This window comes from Populus alba, chromosome 8 (genome assembly GCF_005239225.2).
Source record: "Populus alba chromosome 8, ASM523922v2, whole genome shotgun sequence".
Lineage (NCBI taxonomy): Eukaryota > Viridiplantae > Streptophyta > Magnoliopsida > Malpighiales > Salicaceae > Populus > Populus alba.
Genome location: NC_133291.1, coordinates 8,579,116 through 8,599,643, shown reverse-complemented (window position 1 = coordinate 8,599,643; position 20,528 = coordinate 8,579,116). Strand labels below are relative to the sequence as shown.

General features: G+C 31.6%; 2 protein-coding genes and 1 long non-coding RNA gene across 3 annotated transcripts; 1 reads left to right on the top strand and 2 right to left on the bottom strand.

Annotated features, from left to right (window-relative positions):
- Positions 1 to 1,643: 1,643 nt before the first annotated feature.
- LOC140955895 (uncharacterized) lies at positions 1,644 to 5,862 on the top strand. The gene is made up of 2 exons (XR_012170617.1): positions 1,644 to 1,760; positions 2,731 to 5,862. It is a non-coding gene; the product is annotated as an uncharacterized lncRNA (long non-coding RNA).
- On the bottom strand, positions 3,310 to 6,586 carry LOC118039858 (U-box domain-containing protein 11). Its single transcript, XM_035046670.2, has 4 exons — positions 5,913 to 6,586; positions 5,226 to 5,342; positions 4,739 to 5,146; positions 3,310 to 4,613 (listed from the first exon to the last, which is right to left on the bottom strand). The coding sequence occupies exons 1-4, from the start codon at positions 6,237 to 6,239 to the stop codon at positions 3,543 to 3,545; spliced, it is 1,923 nt and encodes a 640-aa protein (XP_034902561.1). The 5' UTR covers positions 6,240 to 6,586; the 3' UTR covers positions 3,310 to 3,542.
- Positions 6,587 to 17,828: 11,242 nt separating this feature from the next.
- Positions 17,829 to 19,443, bottom strand: LOC118039859 (transcription factor MYB3). Its single transcript, XM_035046671.2, has 3 exons — positions 19,222 to 19,443; positions 18,936 to 19,065; positions 17,829 to 18,685 (listed from the first exon to the last, which is right to left on the bottom strand). The coding sequence occupies exons 1-3, from the start codon at positions 19,349 to 19,351 to the stop codon at positions 18,280 to 18,282; spliced, it is 666 nt and encodes a 221-aa protein (XP_034902562.1). The 5' UTR covers positions 19,352 to 19,443; the 3' UTR covers positions 17,829 to 18,279.
- Between the last annotated feature and the right edge of the window lie 1,085 nt (positions 19,444 to 20,528).

The following is a 20,528-nucleotide window of genomic DNA, read 5'->3' as shown; positions in this document are numbered from 1 at the left end:
AATTAAAAGGAACAAACAAGTTTTTTTTTTATTTCAACTGTACAGTGAAACAACTCAAATATCCATTGAAGAAAAAAAAAATTAAATTAATGCCAAGAGGTATTTTTGTATTATCACAATGATTTTTTAGTTATAATCATAGCAGCTGGGATCAATTTAGTATTTGACTAAATACATAAAAAACACAATGAAATAATTAAAATACCTCTACAAGTCAAAAAAAATCAAAACAAATCTAAAACTGATATTACTAACTCCGATCAACTCGAACTGATTTTTTAGGTTATCCAATTGCCACCAAATAAATAATTAGTATTCGTAACAAAGTTGATATTTTTTCAGCATATTTGACCTTTAAGAGCTGTTGTACTTTGGCAATAAATTTTGTATCTTTAAGTGGACGTGCACACTAACTGAGCTGTGGTGCTGAGTATATATATATATATATTTTTTAAAGGATTTTAATTGAAAATTTATTAAAATAATTTTTTTTAATTTTTAATATTAGTATATTAAAATTATTAAAAATATATATTAATTTAATATTTTTTAAAATAAATATATTTAAAAAAAGCACTCGAAAGCCAAAACTACCGTCCTCTCATAGGGTAGGCAACCTTTTGAGTTCTACAATTACTCTTTTATCATTTATAATCAAACTTTTATGAGTTTGTTTAAAAATATTGTTATAATTATTTTTTTAAAAAATTTTTGTATTAAAATATTTTTTATTTTTTAAAAATTATTTTTGACATTAATACATTAAAATAATTTGAGAACATTAAAAATATATTACTTTGAAAAAAATAAAAAAAATAAAAAATTTTAAATTTTTTAAAAGATATTTTTAAAATATAAAAATAGCGTACATGCTTACCGAACAAAAAGAAAACGATATTAAAAAAAGAAAAAAAAAGAAAACGATATTTTAGCAAAAAGAATGATGGCGGTAACGAATGAACGTGCTAATGACTTCATTAAGGTAAAGCTAACTGTGTGTCACTTTTTTTTTATACTTGTACTCCACTATCCAACAAAGCTACATCGTTTTAATTTGACTATTCCTGCAATCCATGTCACTTACCACCAACCGTGGAGTGAAACAGGATGCTGCCTCGTTTGTATAAAAAAAATAATTTAAAAATATGATGTTTCTTTTTTCTTCTTCTTTATTTTGTGAACTATTTATTGTGTGCCCGCTATTGTAGTTTGAGAGGTGGTTTCATATGGCTTTTGGTATAAAATATTCCATAAAAAAAAAAAAAAAAAACCTGAATGTATATTAAGCTCTGGGATTGAATAAAATTGGTGAAATATATTGATATTGAATAAAATTTTGAAGGATTCTGGATTTGTTTTTGTATTTTAGTTTGTGTTCAATAATGTTTTTAATTTCACTTTTAAAAAATCAAAGATTAAATCTTTTTCCTTTTTTTAAAATTATGTTTATTATTTGGAATGTTTTAATTATAAATGGACATATATTAACCATTTATTGAGTTAATTTTGTGGACTGAATTTTGATGTACATTGTAAGGCCCGTAATTTATTTTGTGGTCGGCCTACTAGTTGAAGCCTAAATTTTATATTATCTTTGCTAGCCCAATATATATAAAACCAAGAGGTGACAGTACATTCTCAAAAATACAATCTCCCTCTTTTCTTTCTTTAAACGCCAGTGTACTTTGCCTCTTATCTTTCTGCAGAATTTCTTCAAAGCTCTAACTTGTGATGATTGAATATATAAGTTATCTTTTTGAGTAAGTTTTACTTAATCTCTTTCTAATTGATTTATAGTATTGTTTACGAGTCCTTTTCTTTACAATAAACTCGTTGGAAAAGTTAGGGTTTGTGTAATGTTAATTGATATGTTAGTGATTTTGTTTGATGTATGGAATGGTATATGTGTATGAATATGAATTGAAATAAAACAGGAATGAATTGATGTATATCTTTGTTTAATTGATGAATTTTGAGTAAGACTTTAAGTAACTTAATATTAGAAAGAAAATAGGTAAATATGGGAGAATTGAGTTGAAAAATCAGCCTTGAAACCTGGAAAAAAATCTGTGTTGAGGTTGAAGATGACAGAACTTCAGTCTGGTCCCCAATTTGTGAAAACTTTAATTGTAATTTGAGCCCTGGAACATATTTTGAGATCCTAGATAGACTGACAGTGAGGTTAATAATGATGAGTTTCAAGTATCACTTTGGTCATGGATTCATGATATTTTCAGGTTAGTCCTTCAACTCTGGAAATTATGATTTTGCCCCTGGATTATGGAAAATTACAGTTTAGTCCCTGTTCATGAATAAAAAAATTTAAGATAGGTTTTAATAAATGATTGGTATTTGTTGGTGATTTATTATCAAGTTTTATGGTTTCCCTCTTAATTGGGAATTGATTTTACTTTGTGATAAAATGTGTTTTGGTGCTTCGTAAGCCCCATATATACTACTCCTATGTGATTGGTGGATATTGATGCTTATCCTAGATTTTTATCGTTGTAATATACTATGAGTAAATAGTACTGAAATATGGCAATGGGATTAATACTAATATATGTATAATCATGAAAATGAATAATGTTATATATGAATTAAATTGATTGGTTTGCATATTTATTTTTTATTTGAATTGTGTGATTTTGGAATATTAATCTGAAATGAATTGTAGAGTTGTACAAGTTATAATACTTCTGCTGGGCAATGTTAATTTATGTTGGTCAGGTGCTCAAATTTAGGTTGTGATATCCATAAAGATTGCATAAGACTAGTAGAAGAACTCAAATCAAAACAATTCAAGGACCATAGGAACTAATTCTAGGTAAAACTCACATGTTGACAAGAACTTTCGGTTCACGTATGGAGTTCACAATGTTGCACAGTCGGTACTTGACGAAGACCTTGAAAAGCAGTTTCAAAACATTAGCATGCACATTGAGGAGGCATGGTAAAACTCGTCCTTTTCCACCATTCCATGCCGAAAAAGCTTTTTATCTATTTTTTCCGTATTTATTGTGATCTAAATCCGAGAATAACGGAGTGGAGTCGTATAAATTGAACCTGGTGCCGTTAAATTTGAAATACAGGCATTCCTTTTTTAAGAACACAACTCATAAAACCCATTTCGATTTTGAAATGAAAAAAAAAGAAGAAAAAAACGATTACATTTATCCTTGTTAATGCAGTAATTAATCTTCTTGTTTTGTCCTAGGATCACTTTTAACACGAAAAGAGGCAAATGAAGCTGGGCCAAAAAACTAAGAGATCAAACATGCTTCGGTTCAAATCCACGCTAAGAGATCAAACAGGAAGGCAATGTCGAGAGAATTTCCATAACAAAGAAGAGTACTGTATTTTTTTTACACGCATAAAAAAGGAAACAATACACAGGGAGCAATGAGAATGACTTTGTATCTCACGCTCGTATTCTCAGTTTTCACGCTATGAGCGGCAGTCATTGCCAAATAATTGGGGAACAGAATTAAGAAGAAAAAATTAAAGATTATGAAAAAATGCCTCTCCATACAAGTACCTCGTCAGTGCTGTTGTAGCCTCCGAAGATGTTCCAACATCGATGTAGCCTTTCGTTTCGCCCTCTCCGTGCCACCTTTAGCAAGCTCTGTCAAAGGTATGACAGCACCCAGTCTACTTACACATGCAAGATTCTCAGGATCCCTCTTGCACAAGGAGAGCAAAATGGCTGCTGCATTCTCTTTGTTGCGTGGCATTCCTGTTCTCAGCAAATCTATTAGAACAGGTATGGTGCTGGCTTTTACTATAGCAACCTTTGCTTCTTGGTTGCTAGCTAGAACTGAAAGAATGGTCAGAGCCTCATCAATCATACGGTTTCTGGAGTCTGTAAGCATCTTTAATAAGGCTGTAATAATCCCTGCCCTGACGACCCTTCCCTTGTTCCCCTCATAAATGCAAAGATTGAACAAGGCCGTTGCAGCATCTTTCTTTCCTCTTGTGCTTCCATTTTCGAGCAATTCTACCAAAGCTGGTATTGCTCCTGATGCACCAATTATTATTTTGTTCTCATCTGCAAGTGACAAGCTGAAAAGGGTTGCGGCAGCATTCTCTCTTGCTTCCACACTCCCAGCTCTGAGAACTTGGACGATTGAAGGAACCGCACCAGCAAGCATTATCAGTCCCTTGTTATTTTCATATATAGAAAGGTTAAGGATTGAAGTAACAGCGTTTTCTTGTATTGACGTATCTTCAGATGTTAAAAGGTTGACAAGAACAGGAATAGCTCCTGCTCCTGCTACTAGTATCCTGTTATCTGTGCTTCTTTTAGACAATGATCGGATTTCAGAGACGGCAGCTCTACGCTCCTCAATGGACCGGCTTGAGAGCCTGCGGACAGTTGCCTGGACGGCTGCTATGTCCCCACTAACATTACGGAAAGATCCATCACTCTTTTTTATCCTTCCCTTTGCTAACCCTGTTAATTGCTCAACCTTGTGCTCTGTACACCACTGAGTTATTAGACTTCTTAGGGCATAATTTGGGGTCAGTGTCAAATGTTCAAGCTTCTGCTGAGTTTTTGGACATGTTGAGTTGTCAGTATCTATCCATCTCTGTATGTAAGACCTTTCATATGTCTGAAGAATTAAAAGAGATAAAATCAGAAGGCAGGGATAATGAAGGTAGATTAGTTCTTGATATTTTCATGCAATATTTGTTGAAGAAAGATAAAAATGTTGGTATTTGACATTGCTAACTATACCTGTCCTGTAGCTACAATAACAGGATCCCTCATTAGTTCCAAAGATATGGGGCACAGAAAATCATGAGGGATTTTAAGTGTGTCGGGCTTCTTTAAGTCTTCAGTGCTCTTCTTAGGCAAAGAACCTTTCTTGGCCAAATCAACAGCATTCGATTCACTGGCCACCGGATCTGCAGTGCGGCCTGTTGAGCCATTGCTTCCTGAAACAGAAGTCTCAATGTTTCCTGCAACTTTATGATTGACACTGCCACTATTCTCAACATGACAACTTCCCGTTAACCTGTTGCCCATTTGTGCCTGATCGACATCTTTGTCAATCTGCTGGGAAAAGGGAAAAGACACCTCCCTTGAATTCATAGACCCATATCTTTCCGTGGCTCTTCGCAACTGAGCTCTCACCAATGCAACCTGGTAGAGCAACAATCCATAAAGTCAAGCTCAGACAATAGTGTAAAAAGGAGAAAACTGCAGATTTATCAATCCATACCTGCTCCTGCACTTCCTCTGATATGTCAAATTGATCGTATGGTACATTCGCCAAAGACTTCTCCAGTTTCCATGTCACGCCATGAAAAAGGGTGACAATGTTCTTGGCAGTTCCATCCTTAATTAGATCAAGGTATAGAAAACTTCAGAAGAGATACCTCACCACATTTTCAAGAGAATGTGCATGAACACGACGATTTTTGGCAAAAAAAAAAAAAAAGTTTTCCAGGACCAAAATCTAGCGTGAGGGACAAAGCATTTCTTTCTAAAGAATGCATCAACTGCTGAAACTCTAGTTTTCATCATGACATAGAGTTAGCACATACAACAACCCCCAATGCTCCTTCTTCTTCTTCTTCAGAGGAAAGAACACAAAATTTAGTGCTAGAATCATTACATCATAGGAAAATTCTGGGATCAAATTCATAAATATACCTAAAAAATATTTGATGCTTGTTGTTTAACTTTTTAATCGCCCGGATAATTGACTTAAAACATTATTTAATTCAAGCACTTGTCAATTTAAAACAAAAATCAATAGATCAACCAAGTGGGAGGCATAAAATGAAAATGCTCAGCAAACATTCTAGGCCATCCCATCTCATTTCTTTCAAGCTCCCAGTAATAATAATAAAAATGCAGCAACAATTAAAAGGAAAAAAAAGAAAGAAACGGGAAGAAAACATACAGAATTATTAGTGGATTGAAAAGACCCAGCAAGCGATAGGAGATTGTGAGCAGACCGGAGAGCAGCGACCAGATCAGACCACCAATTCATTTCCTTTGACGAAGAGGAAGAAGAACCCAATGCATCCAGTTTCCCTAGCTGTCCATTTATCTCTTCGAGAAAATGTGTCAACAGTGAGACCCTGCGCACCAGATCCATGCAATCCTTTCTAAAAACGCTGTCGTTTTTATTCTTATCGCCGGCAACGGATATCCCCACAGAGCAAATCTGACGGACGAGGTCGAGAAGGAATATCGCCGTGACCAGGGTGTCCTCTCCGCCGGCCATATTTGGCAGGGAGAGCTGTCTAGCAGGCAGTTAATGAGTTAGGTAGTAAGAAGGAGAAGAGGGGGTTGGGTTAGATTAGATTAGATTAGATTAGAGAACTAAGGGTGAGATTTCCAAGGCTGACAAGAAAAAACAGAAGAGGGAAGGTTGTTTTTTGTTGCATTGGATTTTATTTTATTACTACAAGCCACAAGGACAAGAGCATAACATTGTTAAAGTTTAGTTTGGTTTAGTTTAGAGAGAGAAAACTTCGCGGGCGAAGCTGTGTTGCAGTTATGAGAGAGAGAGGGAGAGAGATGGTTGTGAGAGAAAAGAGAGGGTAGGGCATGGGGATACAGTTGGATATGGAATATTGTGAAGCGGAATGCGATAAAAAAAAAAAAAAAAACAAAAAACAAGGAACAACCCGTAGGAGGAGGCTGCTATTGCTATTTGCAATACAGGTGGCTTTTGGGCCACGTGTCTTGCTTTCGTAATTTTATCACTCTGGCTGTTTGTTTGTGTTAGCGAATGAATGAGGTGGTGTTTGTTCCTTGTTTTATTTTATTATCGAGGGAATATAAATATTTTTATACTCAAAATCAAATCTTTTGATAACGATTTTAAAGTCACTTTTATATTCAAAATGAAAAATATTTTTATTTCTTCTATGATAAGCACTTCGTTTGGGTTGGAGGAAGTTATTGCTGTTTATTCAAAGAATAAACAAGCCAGAATATTTGGACTTGATCAGACACAATTATATTCCATTCAGGCTTTGTTATAATTTTTTTTTTAAAAAAAATACCTCGTTGAGAACTACACAGAGAAAACAATTGTTCATCTTTGCAGAATTTAGATCTTTTTTAAAAACAAAAGGCTCTTGGAGAGCAATTAATTTGATTAATCAAGCAACAATGTCTTCGAAAGAACCTGAATTAAATCTAAGGAGACAGCCCAAAAGTCAAATGTAAATAATTATTTAAAATTATGGTAATAGTTGTAGTGTAAAATGTTTTTTATTTAGAAATATATTAAAATGATTTTTTTTTATTTTTTTAAAAAATTATTTTTAAAATCAGCACATTAAAATGATTTGAAAACATAAAAAAATTAATATTTTTTTTAAAAAATTAATATTTTTTTTAAAAAAATAATAATTTCAACTACATTCTAAATATGGCCTAAAATGTTCATCGGAGGGGTTGTACAAAAGATTAATCAAATGATAATTAACTTAACTGGAAATGTCTCTGATCTCCATCACTTATAATCTTGGGAATGGAGGATGCCTCTATTCTCGGCACAACAATGGCATGCAGCAATGTGTGGTCGAACCATTCCCAGGTGAATAGAGTTTTTTAGACAAAATTATAAATGGAGTTTTTTAAAATATTTAAAAAATATTTTTTATTATTTTTTTAGATATGTCTGAAAAGTAGAGTCCTGAGTAATTTTATTAAATAAGATCAATTTTTATTTCATAAAATATAATTAAATATTATTTTTATTAAGTAATTTTATTAAATATTATTCTCACTTATTTTTTGAGTCTTTTTGTTAAGTAGAACTTTGAACCATTGTTTAAGTTGCCCATATGCTCTATCCAGACAAGTAAGAATAATATTTTTATTTGTGCTGAATTAGATTAGGAACTGAGAGGGTTAAAAAAAAAACCAAAATCAAAACAATATTATTATAAAAAAACTAATAAATTTTTAACTATATAATTTATTTTTTTCTCAATTCAGGCCTTTTAAATCCCAAATTAACCGGTTACCGGATTTAATTGGAGATACAGTTGTTTATAACTGTGCTCCAAAGTGACGGAAAAGATTTGCCTTTTTTAAAGACGCCGAATTATCTCTTTTTTTTTATCCAATCCGCCGGAGAAACATGTGTATAGCTGGCCAGCACCCACTAAGTAAACTCTTGTCCCCATTTTCTTGATCATATACCAATATCCACGTGAAAAAAAGTCAAGTCAAGAGTAGCGGAGAAGGTCGAGAGAGAGAGAGAGAGATTAATCATATTATCCCAATTGCTAGAAAACTGTCTTCCAACTGATTATGTCCTAAAATTCGGGCCAATCACCTCCTTTTTCTTGTCGCAAACGACGCTTTATCTAGCCTACTTGACAGTGATTTTTTTTAAAAATATTTTTTAATTTAAAATATATTAAAAAAAAAAAAATTATATTTGAAATTAAAATAATATAAAAATATCAAAAATTTAATTTAACATAAATAAATAAAAAATTTCAATTTTTTTTTCAAAATCATTTTTAAAATACCAAAAAGACAATCTCTAAGTAGAAAAATTTACAAAAGAAAAAATATTGTATAAATACAAAAAACAATTCACCAAACAAAGAATCATACAAAAAATTTACAAAACTTATATGCTAAATGATTGGTGGATAAGAATAGGTCCTAAAATATAATAAATTGTTGACTAAATATGGCAAATGCAATTAATTTCCAGATTAATATGCTTGAAAATTTTGTACTATGTATGAAATTTCAAATATTTCTAGCACCAATGAAACTTTTTTTACACAATCTTCACAACTAAATTGAAACAGGAATGGTATATTTAAAACTAAAAACAGGTCATGCCAAATTAGAAGTTTCAATTTTATAGGATTTTAATTTTTTTTGTCCCTCGATAGGAATCTCGTATGGGATATATACTAGTTCAAACTGTAAGAGCCAGGGGTGTATTGAAGTGTCTAGAAGCATAATTCTAACCCTCTCACTCACTCTGAGCTGTTAATTCCGACTCTGGGATTACATCCTTGAAATGCCATGTACATAGAAGATGCAACACAACTTAGCACATCCAAATAATTTCTACCTTCGTGTTATGATCTGCATTATGGATGTGTGGCTTGTGGAATATGTAATGATATAAGTTTTGTTCTATTTTTTTTTAACCCAAATTAAGGTTAGACTACTTGAAAAAAACAATTTTAATTATTAATAAGCAGATGAGTTGGCAAAGTAAACAAGAATGGAAAGATAAATATTAATAATTTTTAATTTAACTACTTTTATCTACTAATATTAATAAGCACAGATCACATGATCTAAATTTTACTTGGCAAGTTTTATTTTGAATGTAAAGATTTAATTCAAAATACATAAATTGACCCGATATATTTTATATATATAAAGTTAATCATTTAATATAACTTTAAGATATAAAAATATTAAAAAATTTATTCATCAAAAAGATATAAACTGGTAAATTTGTTGTGAAATGTACCATGGATATTAAATCAAATAAATAAATGTAGCATTGAGTTCAAGATTATTTATCACCTTACATTTTTATTTTTTATTTTAAAGGAGGAGTGGCAATAGCAACAATAGAATTGCCAATAGCAGCAGCACCCCTCCTCTCCTTTTCCTAACAAGATCCCCGACTATAAAAAATGTCAAATAGAGACACGTAGTTATGTCTTTCTTTTGTGGAGCTGTGGTATTATTGTTAGTAATCATACAGAAGCCCCTCGACCCCTTCCTGTAAGACCGTGGGGTCCACTAACAAGCACAGAAGGTGGAGGTTTATGCCTGGAGCGTTTGGTGATATACTGTAATCGATACAGCAAGTTTAATCGCTAATTTTCTTGTCGGTATTATGCTGTTGAACCTTTCTAATTATTTCAAAGATCTCTCTCATTAAAGTCTTGACGTGCTTCCAACAACTTGATGTCTGTTTCGTATGGTGGATGGCCAGTGGCTGTATATCCTCGGTAAATGGTTTCTTTCGGTGGACATCCACGTATTTTCAACATCAAATAATCTTCACCCGTGTAGTCTAGCTGTCTTGTCCTGCTATTTACTAGACAAGACGTTTCCCTTTGTCTTTGCTATCGTTTTCTTCCCGAGAAGAATAATTTTTACTGGTGTTTGCTAGTTTATGCAGCGGCGCCGGGAGTAATATCCGGCGTCAATTGGAATCTATCAATCCCCTTTCACGCCCGGAGTAAAAGGGTCAGGGGGTAGAGGATGTTAAGAGCTTGTAACAGAGCGTAACTCGAGATTTAACAAGCAATCCACAACACAGCTCTTTCAATTTATTTTAAGAAAAAACAATGGAACGCTCTGGTTTACCGACCTGCCTGTGTTCATGGAAATCCTTCGATTAGATCAGCCCTTCTGTTGGAACATTTATTCAATGGAACCTCCTCCCTACCCCTTCGGCACCTGCATCGAAGTTGATCCACCAGTGGGTTAGGAAAAGAAGACAGCACGTTTCTCTTTTCTTTTTCCTTTTTAATCGGTTCTTATATATTTTCGTCAGAATTCAGGAGGAAATAGTACGTTCTTGGCAGGCACCCAAAAAGTCGGCCGAGTTAAGAGCAGGACCAAGCAGTGGATGTCTCCTTGGCTCCCTATGTTTTTAAATCCATCCGTAACTTAATCATTTTCATCCGCTTCATATTATTTTTAGATTTATTTTTATTTTTATTTTAAAAACTAGAAAAATGTAAGAAAAAAAAAACAGAGAGAGAGAAGAAGATAGGATGGAAAGATTGACTAGAAAATAAGACAATTTCTGGAACAAAATACTACTAAATCAAATATAATAAACACTAGTTAGGTGACTGTTTAATTATTTCTTATACTACAAATATTTATTAGTTGTTTTGACAAGCAACAAGAGTTGGCACATTCAGAAACTTGGTAGTTTTATTTTTTTTTAATTTTATCTTTATATTTTTATATTTTCATGTTTTAATTTCTAAAATTCATTTTCATCATGTTTCAGTTTTTAAATTCTGAAAAATAAAAAAAAAGTTACTAGAAAATAAAAATAAAAATAAAAAGATTTTGCCCCAATATATTATGGTCACAAACAAAAAAATCTTGATCTTAACAGACTTGTCTTTGAAAGGAAAGTTTAATGTTGGATGTGTGATCCCTTAGTCATAGTCATGCTAGAAAAAATAAATTAAGATACATTTATTTTCTATTTAGTTTGATTTTTGGGATGATAAAAAGATGTTTTGAGGTTGAGAATACGATTATTGAGTTTTTTAAATGCTCTGGAAACATTTTGAGGCTGAGAATTATATTTTAAAAATCTAAAAACCACGGCCCAATTTTCTAGAGCGTGGCAAGTTGTTTGCACCTATGGATGAGTTGCTGTCCATCCTCTTAAAAAAACAAAAAAAACGAAGCAAGCAAGCCTAATTTTTTAGGCCCACACGCCCCCAGGCTGTTTTTATTTGAGCCGGGGGTGTGGGTATGTCTATTCCTGACAATGAAAGGTTTAGAGAATATGTAGTTAAAAAGATAAAATTTTGACTGACTAAATATATTTTTATTATAGAATTTAAATCATTAAAGTGCTTTTAAATAATTTTAAATGAAATAAAAATAAGTTTTGAGAACGGCCAGCTACAACACGAGGGAGGAAAAAAAAAAAAAAAAAAAAAAGCTGCGTCACTGAACCTAAGGCATGAACAATCGTAAAGTCGTGGATATCAGGGCCCATAGACATTACCCAGCAAACTGTAAATATAAAAGGAAGTTGACTCGTGGAATTAAAATGCTTTTATATGCTTCTAAGGAGAGAATAATAAATATGTTTGTTTTTTAAAAAAAAGGTTGTTTCTACAGATTGGCGAATTGGGTTCGTAACTACCAATCATAGCACGTTCCGAACCCCCGTCTGGCAAAAATATGTGGAGGTAGCGCATGGTTCCTTTGAAATAAATCATAATTTGTTATGATTTTATTTCTATGTGGTTATTCTAATCTTATAATTTGTATTGTGAATTAATATAGATTATTCAAATTTATTTTTTTAATTTTATTATTTAACATCAAAAAAGTTGATTGATATCACAGAATTATATATTTTTTTATTTTTTTATTTACTTTTTATACTAAATTATATCATTTCATGACTTGGTTCGTGATTTTTTTTTAATTGACCTTAGTTGACTCAGGTTATTTTTTTTTGATTGATTTTTTTTTAATTTTATTTTTTAATAATGAGTTGATCATTAAGAATTATACATTTTTTTATAATTTATTTATATTTGCTTTATATGGGAGTATCTCAATCTTATGACTTGAATCGTAAATTTGATAAGATATCTTGAGTTATTATTATTATTTTTTTTATTTTTTATGTGATTATTTTTATCTCAAAATCTAAATTATAGATTCGACATGTTAATTAATCAGATTAACTCCTATTATTTTTTTTTATGTTTTTTATAATTATTTATTTTTTTAATTTTATTGTTTAATATTATATTACTGAGAATTAAGTTTTATGATTTGTTTCAATTTATTTTTTATGGAGTTATCAAGGTTTCATAACTCAAATTATTGATTTAAAATACTAAGATTATCCAACATATTATTATTTCAATATTTTTAAAAAAATATTATCTTAAATTTTTCTCAATCAAATTTTATTTTTATTCATCATCCAAGTTACCTTTTAAATTATCAAATAAATCACTTTATGTCAAATTAATCCCCTGTTAAATTTGTTCTTACTAAAAAAAAAAGTATTAACTGATGATTTTTTATATTAAAAAATTAATATGACACGCATCTTCAATCAATCTAGTGGTTTATATGACGTAATTGTCCCGGCAATTTCTTTCTGTCAATCTCAGCCCACATCAGGAGCTGTAAACGTGCACATGGTTTCTTGCCTCTTCTGTCAATCTTTTCGCTACATTCCCTCCTAGCTATTTATTGCTGGGACCCGTACGTTAGTAGTTTTACTGGATCTGGTACATACTTAGTTATTTTTATTTTAAATAAAAAATTATATACATAAACTTTTTTTATTATGTTTTGTGGTTAAATTTTTTTAAAATAAAAATTAAAAAAATTTATACATAAATATAATTAAATAAATCAAGAATTACATGTGTTACTAAATAAATAAAAATATAAAAAATAACTAAAAAATAAACAAATTAATAAAAAAGAAATCAATCACAAAATAAAAATGTGTTACCTCCACATATTTTAGTTTTTAAATAATAAACAATTGATTTCTATTTTTTTTTGTGTTCATTTACAAGTAAGGAAAAACTTTGCGCTGGTAATGTTAGCAGCTCCACGGCCCTAGAGTTTAACATAATTTGAATAACCATTGCTTCAGTCCTTTTTGTTTTAAAAATAGATTTCATTTGACATAATTTTTGTCAATTGATTCAAGTTGTTTTTAACCTTTTAATTTATAGAAAATTCATAAAATATATTTAATTAGAAATAACTTCTGAAATAAAAAATTATTACAAAATTAAAATCACAATTTTAATTTAAGAAAAAGTTAAAATTTGTAATTTATAATTCATAAATTATAATTATACCACATCTCTTATTTTTGTTCTTCTTCTTAAAAAAACTATTTTGAATTATTTATACTAAACATATGTCTTATTTTTAAAAATAATTAATTTAATTTTACCGCAAGTTAGAATTTGTTTGGAACTACTTATGAAAAATGATTTCTTTAACTTTTGAGTCATATTTCATAATTTGTATTTTCATAAATAACTTATGCAAAAAATAAAATTTAAAATGATTAAATTAAATTATGTTTAGCAAAAATGTTTTGAAATATTTTTTATAAAAAACATACGTGTATATATATATATAAGTAGAATTTATAAGTTAATTGTTAAAAAAAATAACTTCTTATAATAGTTTTAAAAAAAACCAATAGTGCTATAAGAAAAATACCCTCATAATTTGAACTTTAAATGTAATTAGGTCTTTTTACGATGCTTTTGAAAGTAAAAAGAAAACATTTTATTATTATTATTATAAGACTAAATAGGTTATTTTACTTTGCATTTATATATGAAATTACAAAAATAATCCTCTAAAACATACTTATAAAGAAGTCATTTTACTATACAAATAAAAAAAAATATTCATTTTATTCTCAGTCAATTTTAAAATATTCAAATGGTTCTAATACAAAGATAATTTTAAGAGGTTTTTTTTTTTTTTTTTGTAATATCAAGACAATGAATTGAAAACATTGTTTCCATCCACTGGAAACAATGTTTTTATCGCCCCTTTCAATTTTTTTTTTATTTTTTTTTAATTGTATTTGAATATATAAGACATTCTTCGTTGACAAAATCTCTGCAAGCTTTATTGATGATTTTTTCATTGTATTTTTGATATTGATGTCTAATCAAAAGAGTTATGCAAAATACTGCATTAAAAAACAACTTTAAATAAGAAATTTTGATTCTCGTCAGCATATGAATGTTATACAATTAAAAATTATTCTTTATTTATTGATAAAAATTGTGAATCTAGATAATTTTTAAGATTTTGATATGACTAAAAAAAATTCCTTCTAAGGTTTAATCTTTTTCTTGCTATTTAGAATAGACTACGCACTAAAAAATTCTTAATTTGCCATAATATAATCTCAGCTGATAAACCTATTTGTATTTTCATGTGAAAAAGAGATTGAGAACTTTAAATCTTCTCATTCATTGTAAACCAATGTAAAAATTATGAATGTAATTCTTGGATTGATGGGTTATTAGTGATTGTCTTCCCTACTGTGTAAATGATCTATTACATTAATGACCCAATCTAGTGTTTGGAAAATTTCAGCATAAGGCTTGGTCTACACTTTCTTATTGTATTACCTAGAATATATAGCTTATGAGAAACAAGGTTATCTTCAATGATGGAACAGTGAGCTTCGAAGACCTTTTTTTTTAATTCTACATCGTCTCTTAAATTGACACTGATCTAATTATGGGGCCTAAAGGTATTATAGAATTGGTCTAACAATATCAAATAAAAGCTTAAAGTGTGCACATCAGCTCCTTTAGTTCTTATGTTTTTTTTTTTTTTTTTTTTTTTATTATTATTATTATTATGTATATGTTGGTTTTTTTCTTTGTCTATTTTCTGTTTTTGTGATTTTTTTTCTTTCAATTTTTTTTATTGTGTATGTAGCTTTTATATAACGATTTCTTTCAAAAAAACAAAACTCTTTATTTTGAACAACCTGTTGATGATTCTTGACTGGATTATTTAGGTTAGTTGATCATACATGTATCCTTTAACAGCATCCAGGCATCCACACATAACTTAGCAAAATGTAGAGAAGAAAATGCGGTGTATATAAAAATACCAACCTAAGCTTTAATTTATAGCTTCTTCAAGTATCTAGCTAGAAATTGATCAGGAGATGCGGTTTCAACCTCAAAAGAAGTATGTTTTCTCAAGCATGTTTTATCCTCTCTGCTATTATATTATATGTCAGTTTTTCTATTGCCGAAAGGTGTAGAAAGGATTATATCTTCCATTCAACGATGATTTTTATGGGCTGATGTTTCTGAAAACAGAAAGATTTGCAAAGTGGCATGGAAACTGATTTTAAGAGAAAAATGTTGGGGAGGTTTGGGGGATGGCTCTTTATACGGCAAGAATAAGCCTTAATTTGCTATTCAAGTGGCTTTGGAGGTGGCAGCAGTACTGTCTTTGTAAAAAATAAAGACCTTGTTTTTGGAAATGGGCTTCCTTCCTTCGAAGTCCCCCTTTCAAAAAACTGGCAAGGTATATATTCTATTATAAACTCCAACTTAGAAGCTTCATCTGTTCTGAAAAACGAGTGCTTTTACAAGGTGGCAATGGGAGAAAGATTCGTTTTTGGACTGATAAATGGCTACAGGTTGGGATTCTGAGAGACATATTTCCAAGGCTTTATTCTTTGTCCATTGTACCGACTTCTTGCTTGGCTGAAATGGGAGAGTATATGATGGGAATTTGGCAATGACGGCTATATTGGAAAAGAAGGCTATGGTCTTCAGAACTCACCCAATATCAGCAACGTTTTCAGTAACTTGGTGAGGTCAGATTGAGTCCTATCAAAGAGGATAAGCGATACTGGAAAGCTGAGAGGCATGGAATGTATACTGTCAAATCTTGCACCAATACACTGGACAGAATTGCACATCCTGAAACTTTCTCTTTTGCCTCTTTATTGTGGAAAGGAATAGCTCCTCCCAAGGTGGAGATGTTCACGTGGCTACTTCTCCAGGGAAGAGTCAGCACAAGGGATTTCTTAGCACGAAGGAATTTAATCAATTGGACCCAAGTTGTATGTCCTTTCTGTAATGAGATAACTGACCTTTTCTTGCATTGTTATGCCACTTGGATAATCTGGCAGCGTTTTATGTATTGGATTGGTATTACTGTGCTACTATGAAGTATAATGGTTAAAGGAAAATTCCAGCGGTTAACTTTCTCAATATTATCCTACGGTATTTTGTGGAGGATTTGGAATGTTAGGAGTGATTTGGTTTTCGAGGATAAGAAACTGGATTGGAGTAAGTTGTTTGATACTGTTTTGCATCAACTTGCTCGATGGATGAAGAGTAAGAATGAGAACTTTTAATTTATACACTCGCAGTGACTTGTTTAGGGGATCTGAACGCATTTTAGGCTGGAAAAATAAGTAATGTCCACTTATCTTTTATTTAATATTTGCATCTTGTATAGTTTTCATTGATGCTTTTCTTACATCTTGTTCTTCTAGTGCAAGAAGGACAATATCTCTGTATTTCTTCTCATCCAAAATACCATTCCCTTAATGGTATTCTGACGTACTAATAAAGCTCTCGATTATCTTGGGGAAAAAAATTAAGTTTTGGTTTGTCTGAACATTGGAGATTAATTTTTTTAGAAGAAATCAGAACTGGTTGAAGACGGAGAAAACATTCCGATAAATATCGATGCCATTGTTCCATTGAATGGTAGCTGGATCTATATGTTCGCCAATAGTACTGTTTCTACCGCATGCAATGTTCTTTTCAAAGCATGTTAGTTGGTAGCTACGTGCATAGGTGCACATGTGCATGCAATGTGCAACTGCTCGAACTGTGTGGTGATAGAACAGAAGCTCGATAGAATCATGGATGTGTATATACATTACTTGGTATGATAAATTCCCAGCCTTTTTTTTATTGGAAAATACAGCATATATATCTTCAAACTTTATCTTCATTCTCGAATGAGTGTGTACTCTGTACTCTTGTTCAAGAAAAAATCTTGGTTGACAAATGTGTTATATATAGGCAGTGACTTGGTAAAGAGGAAGGGAAGAAGATGGGTTTTTTACTAGAAGTAGTTTTACGTTGCAAAGCTAGTATTTATGGCGCCGGGATTCATGATACTTGAATCCTCTTCCTGGTTAGCGAATATATATTGCATGGAATAAAAGTAACTATATATATATATATAAAGTACATCGTCTATTATCAAATTCAATATGACAGAAAGATGATTTTTTAACCTCACTTAGATCGAGATGATTTTTTTGATAAAAAGTATGTTAGAAAATTAATATAAAATTATTTTGTTGACCTTACCTAGTCATTTTAATTAGCCTTTAAATTGAAATGATTCTTTTACATTGACAAATTACAATTAACCTTGGTAATAGATAGCAATATTAATTATTCATGGAAAAGATATGCTTGCATGTCCAAAATATAATATCCCAGGATTAATTGTTTACTGCATTGTGCTTATGACCTGAGGCACATATACCATAGGGTTTGGGATTATATTTATCAAGGAATCGAAGGAAGTAAAAACAGAATGACATAGTCAATAGAACAAAATCCTAAAACATGAACAAGGATCACATTTTCAAATATTAATCATGCATATTTTCTGCAAATATTCTAGCTCATCATAATTTATGTCCAACTAAGCGATTTTGTCATGGCGACAGACAATTAATTACGACCTTCATGAATCCATCCCCAGTGTGCATGAACAATGCCTTGATCGAGAACTTCGGGTAACATCAAGCAACGGATCACTCATCTCTGAATAGCTAGTGACCTGAAGCCATCAACTCTTAATATAGTAGCATCTTCTGATCTTGCAGTAAGGTTGCCTTGCTTCTTTAATTACTCATGATGTTTCCGGAAGAGGGAACTCCCTTATATATGATGTTTCCAAACAATCAAGATTTAAAAATGAGGCTTAACTCAATCATCAGTCCCTCCTAAACGGGTGTCTTTAATTGTTTATTGAAAGAGAAGAAGCGTGGAAGAAGGGGCAATATCTAGTGGCCTCGAATCCTTTGGATTGCCTTCAACGTGGGGGATTGAAGGATAATGAAAGCTGGCCGTGAGATCAAGGTTTAGGTCAGGCAAGGCACATGGATCATTCTCTACGCAACTCAAGGCATCCGATACTTGCTCCTTATCAACATGAGGTTTTGTTGGCTTCTGTATGGCCTGAATTTGCAGTCCAGATGATGATGCACTAGCAGGGTTTGGTGGGTTATGAGGGCGAAGGAGATTCTGTCTCAAACGATGATTATTTGGATCAACCCCCATGTTTATAAGCTTTCTCCTTAAATGTGAATTCCAATAGTTCTTCACTTCATTGTCTGTACGTCCAGGCAATCTCCCCGCTATTAATGACCACCTGAAAACATTTTAACAAGTACAGAAAAGTCAAAGGTGATGTAGTTGTAATATTACCATTTTTTTCTTTGTAGAATTATTAGAAGAGGACTTGTAATTTAGCATTAATGAAATCGTATTTCAAGATACATGCCATGCATGGTGCCATTTAATTCTTATGTAGAAAATATATAGTCTCTTCATTAATTTCAGCAGTAAGATTTGAAACTGAAGGGGGGCAAATTAAAATGTGGAATATGAATATATCTCACCTGTTTCCTAGGAGCGCATGGAGCTTGATGATGAGATCTTCTTCATCTTCAGCAAAGTTGCCTCTTTTAAGGTCTGGCCTAAGATAGTTTATCCATCTTAGCCTGCAGCTTTTACCACAACGAAGTAGGCCTGATCAATCAACGTGAAAACCAAATATTTTTAATATTTCTCTAACAATGTTCTTAAGTAATCATAACATGCTTATTTAAAATAAAACGAGAGAGACTAGATAATTAATGAACTTAAATAGTTCGAAAACAAGCTTTATATAGTAGAAGGAGAAACCTGCAGCCTGCGGAAGATAACTCCAACAACCTTCGCCATGTTTTCGAATATAATCTATGAGTTTCTGGTCTTCTTGCTTAGACCAAGCTCCTTGGTTTTTGGCTTGTTTATCACGGCCAGGCTTCCCCATTATCTCAATACAGAGTTTCTAAAAACAAAAAGAAATGACTCAACTGAAAACCGAAAACGAATGAGAGAGCAGATCATACCCCAGAATCCAATATATATACGGGGAAGAGAGATCAGTTGAAAATGGTGGTATTTATTTTCTTCGAAATTTGCAAGAAAAAAGGGTTGACTTGGACCGGTGGTTTGGCATGCATGTGCCTCTGGAAGAGCTGTATCCTAAGCAGTTTTACAATTTATTTATTTATTTATTTTTATTTTTTGGGGTTAGGTTTGTCGGTGGCCGTTAGGTTTAAGTCTCTATCCATTACTGATCATTAGACACTCCAATACTTTGATGAAACTCATTTCTCGTAATAAAATTTCACAACTCTCTTTCATGTTTTTTTTGTTACAAATATTGAAAGACTAAAGGCCCATTGACGAGTCTCGAAAGCATGAGTCTCTCTGGATTTTGATCAGAAAAACAGTTAATAATTCTTGACAAAAAAAGTACCTCCTCGACCAGTAAATAAGTTGTGAGAGGCTGGACAGGTTGAAATGGGACCAAAAAAGAGAGAGACCGAGCTTCTGTCAAGAACATTAAAAATCAGATAAATAAGTACGAGGACAAATAAATTAAGGAAGGTGGCGCTATCACATGTTTTCGAGTTGACTGATAGTTTCCAACGAGATTTTAGTAGATATACAGAGAAGGATGATGAGACTGTTTAATCTTCCTTGTTAACAAACAGTCATCGCTCATTCTGGATAACTAACTGCCTTTTTAATTTCCACAACTTCCAGCAAACCGTTCTTTCCATGTACGGATCGTTTTGACATATAAATCAAATTGCCTGGTGCTCGTTCGTTTTGGGAAAACATATATTAAAAAGACTAACCCATATATATCTAGTAAATATGCATAAGAAAAACAGGCAATATCTATGTTGAGAATTAATGAACTAATTTAAGCATCGCAATTATTATCATACTTGAAACTTTTGTACCAAAACAGACTCAACCTTTTTTAGATTCAAGAGTCTATTTGTGTAAAGCTTTGTTACATTCTCATCTCAATAGGAGATATCTAACCTATAATTTGAGTGGCTTATAATTAACCAATCGTACGTGCATGATACCAAACCCATCTATGTCTATGTGTGAGGGGCATGGTTTTTTTGTATCTCATTATTAACAAA

What these genes read in the sequence shown, in the direction of transcription:
- LOC118039858 (XM_035046670.2), bottom strand. Translation starts at nt 6,239, where the DNA reads ATGGCCGGCGGAGAGGACACCCTGGTCACGGCGATATTCCTTCTCGAC. An exon ending in CAGAGGAAGTGCAGGAGCAG is followed by an intron (nt 5,147 to 5,225) that starts GTATGGATTGAT and finishes TTGCTCTACCAG; the next exon opens with GTTGCATTGGTGAGAGCTCA. An exon ending in TTATTGTAGCTACAGGACAG is followed by an intron (nt 4,614 to 4,738) that starts GTATAGTTAGCA and finishes TTAATTCTTCAG; the next exon opens with ACATATGAAAGGTCTTACAT.
- LOC118039859 (XM_035046671.2), bottom strand. Translation starts at nt 19,351, where the DNA reads ATGGGGAAGCCTGGCCGTGATAAACAAGCCAAAAACCAAGGAGCTTGG. An exon ending in TTATCTTCCGCAGGCTGCAG is followed by an intron (nt 19,066 to 19,221) that starts GTTTCTCCTTCT and finishes TTGATTGATCAG; the next exon opens with GCCTACTTCGTTGTGGTAAA. An exon ending in CATGCGCTCCTAGGAAACAG is followed by an intron (nt 18,686 to 18,935) that starts GTGAGATATATT and finishes AAATGTTTTCAG; the next exon opens with GTGGTCATTAATAGCGGGGA.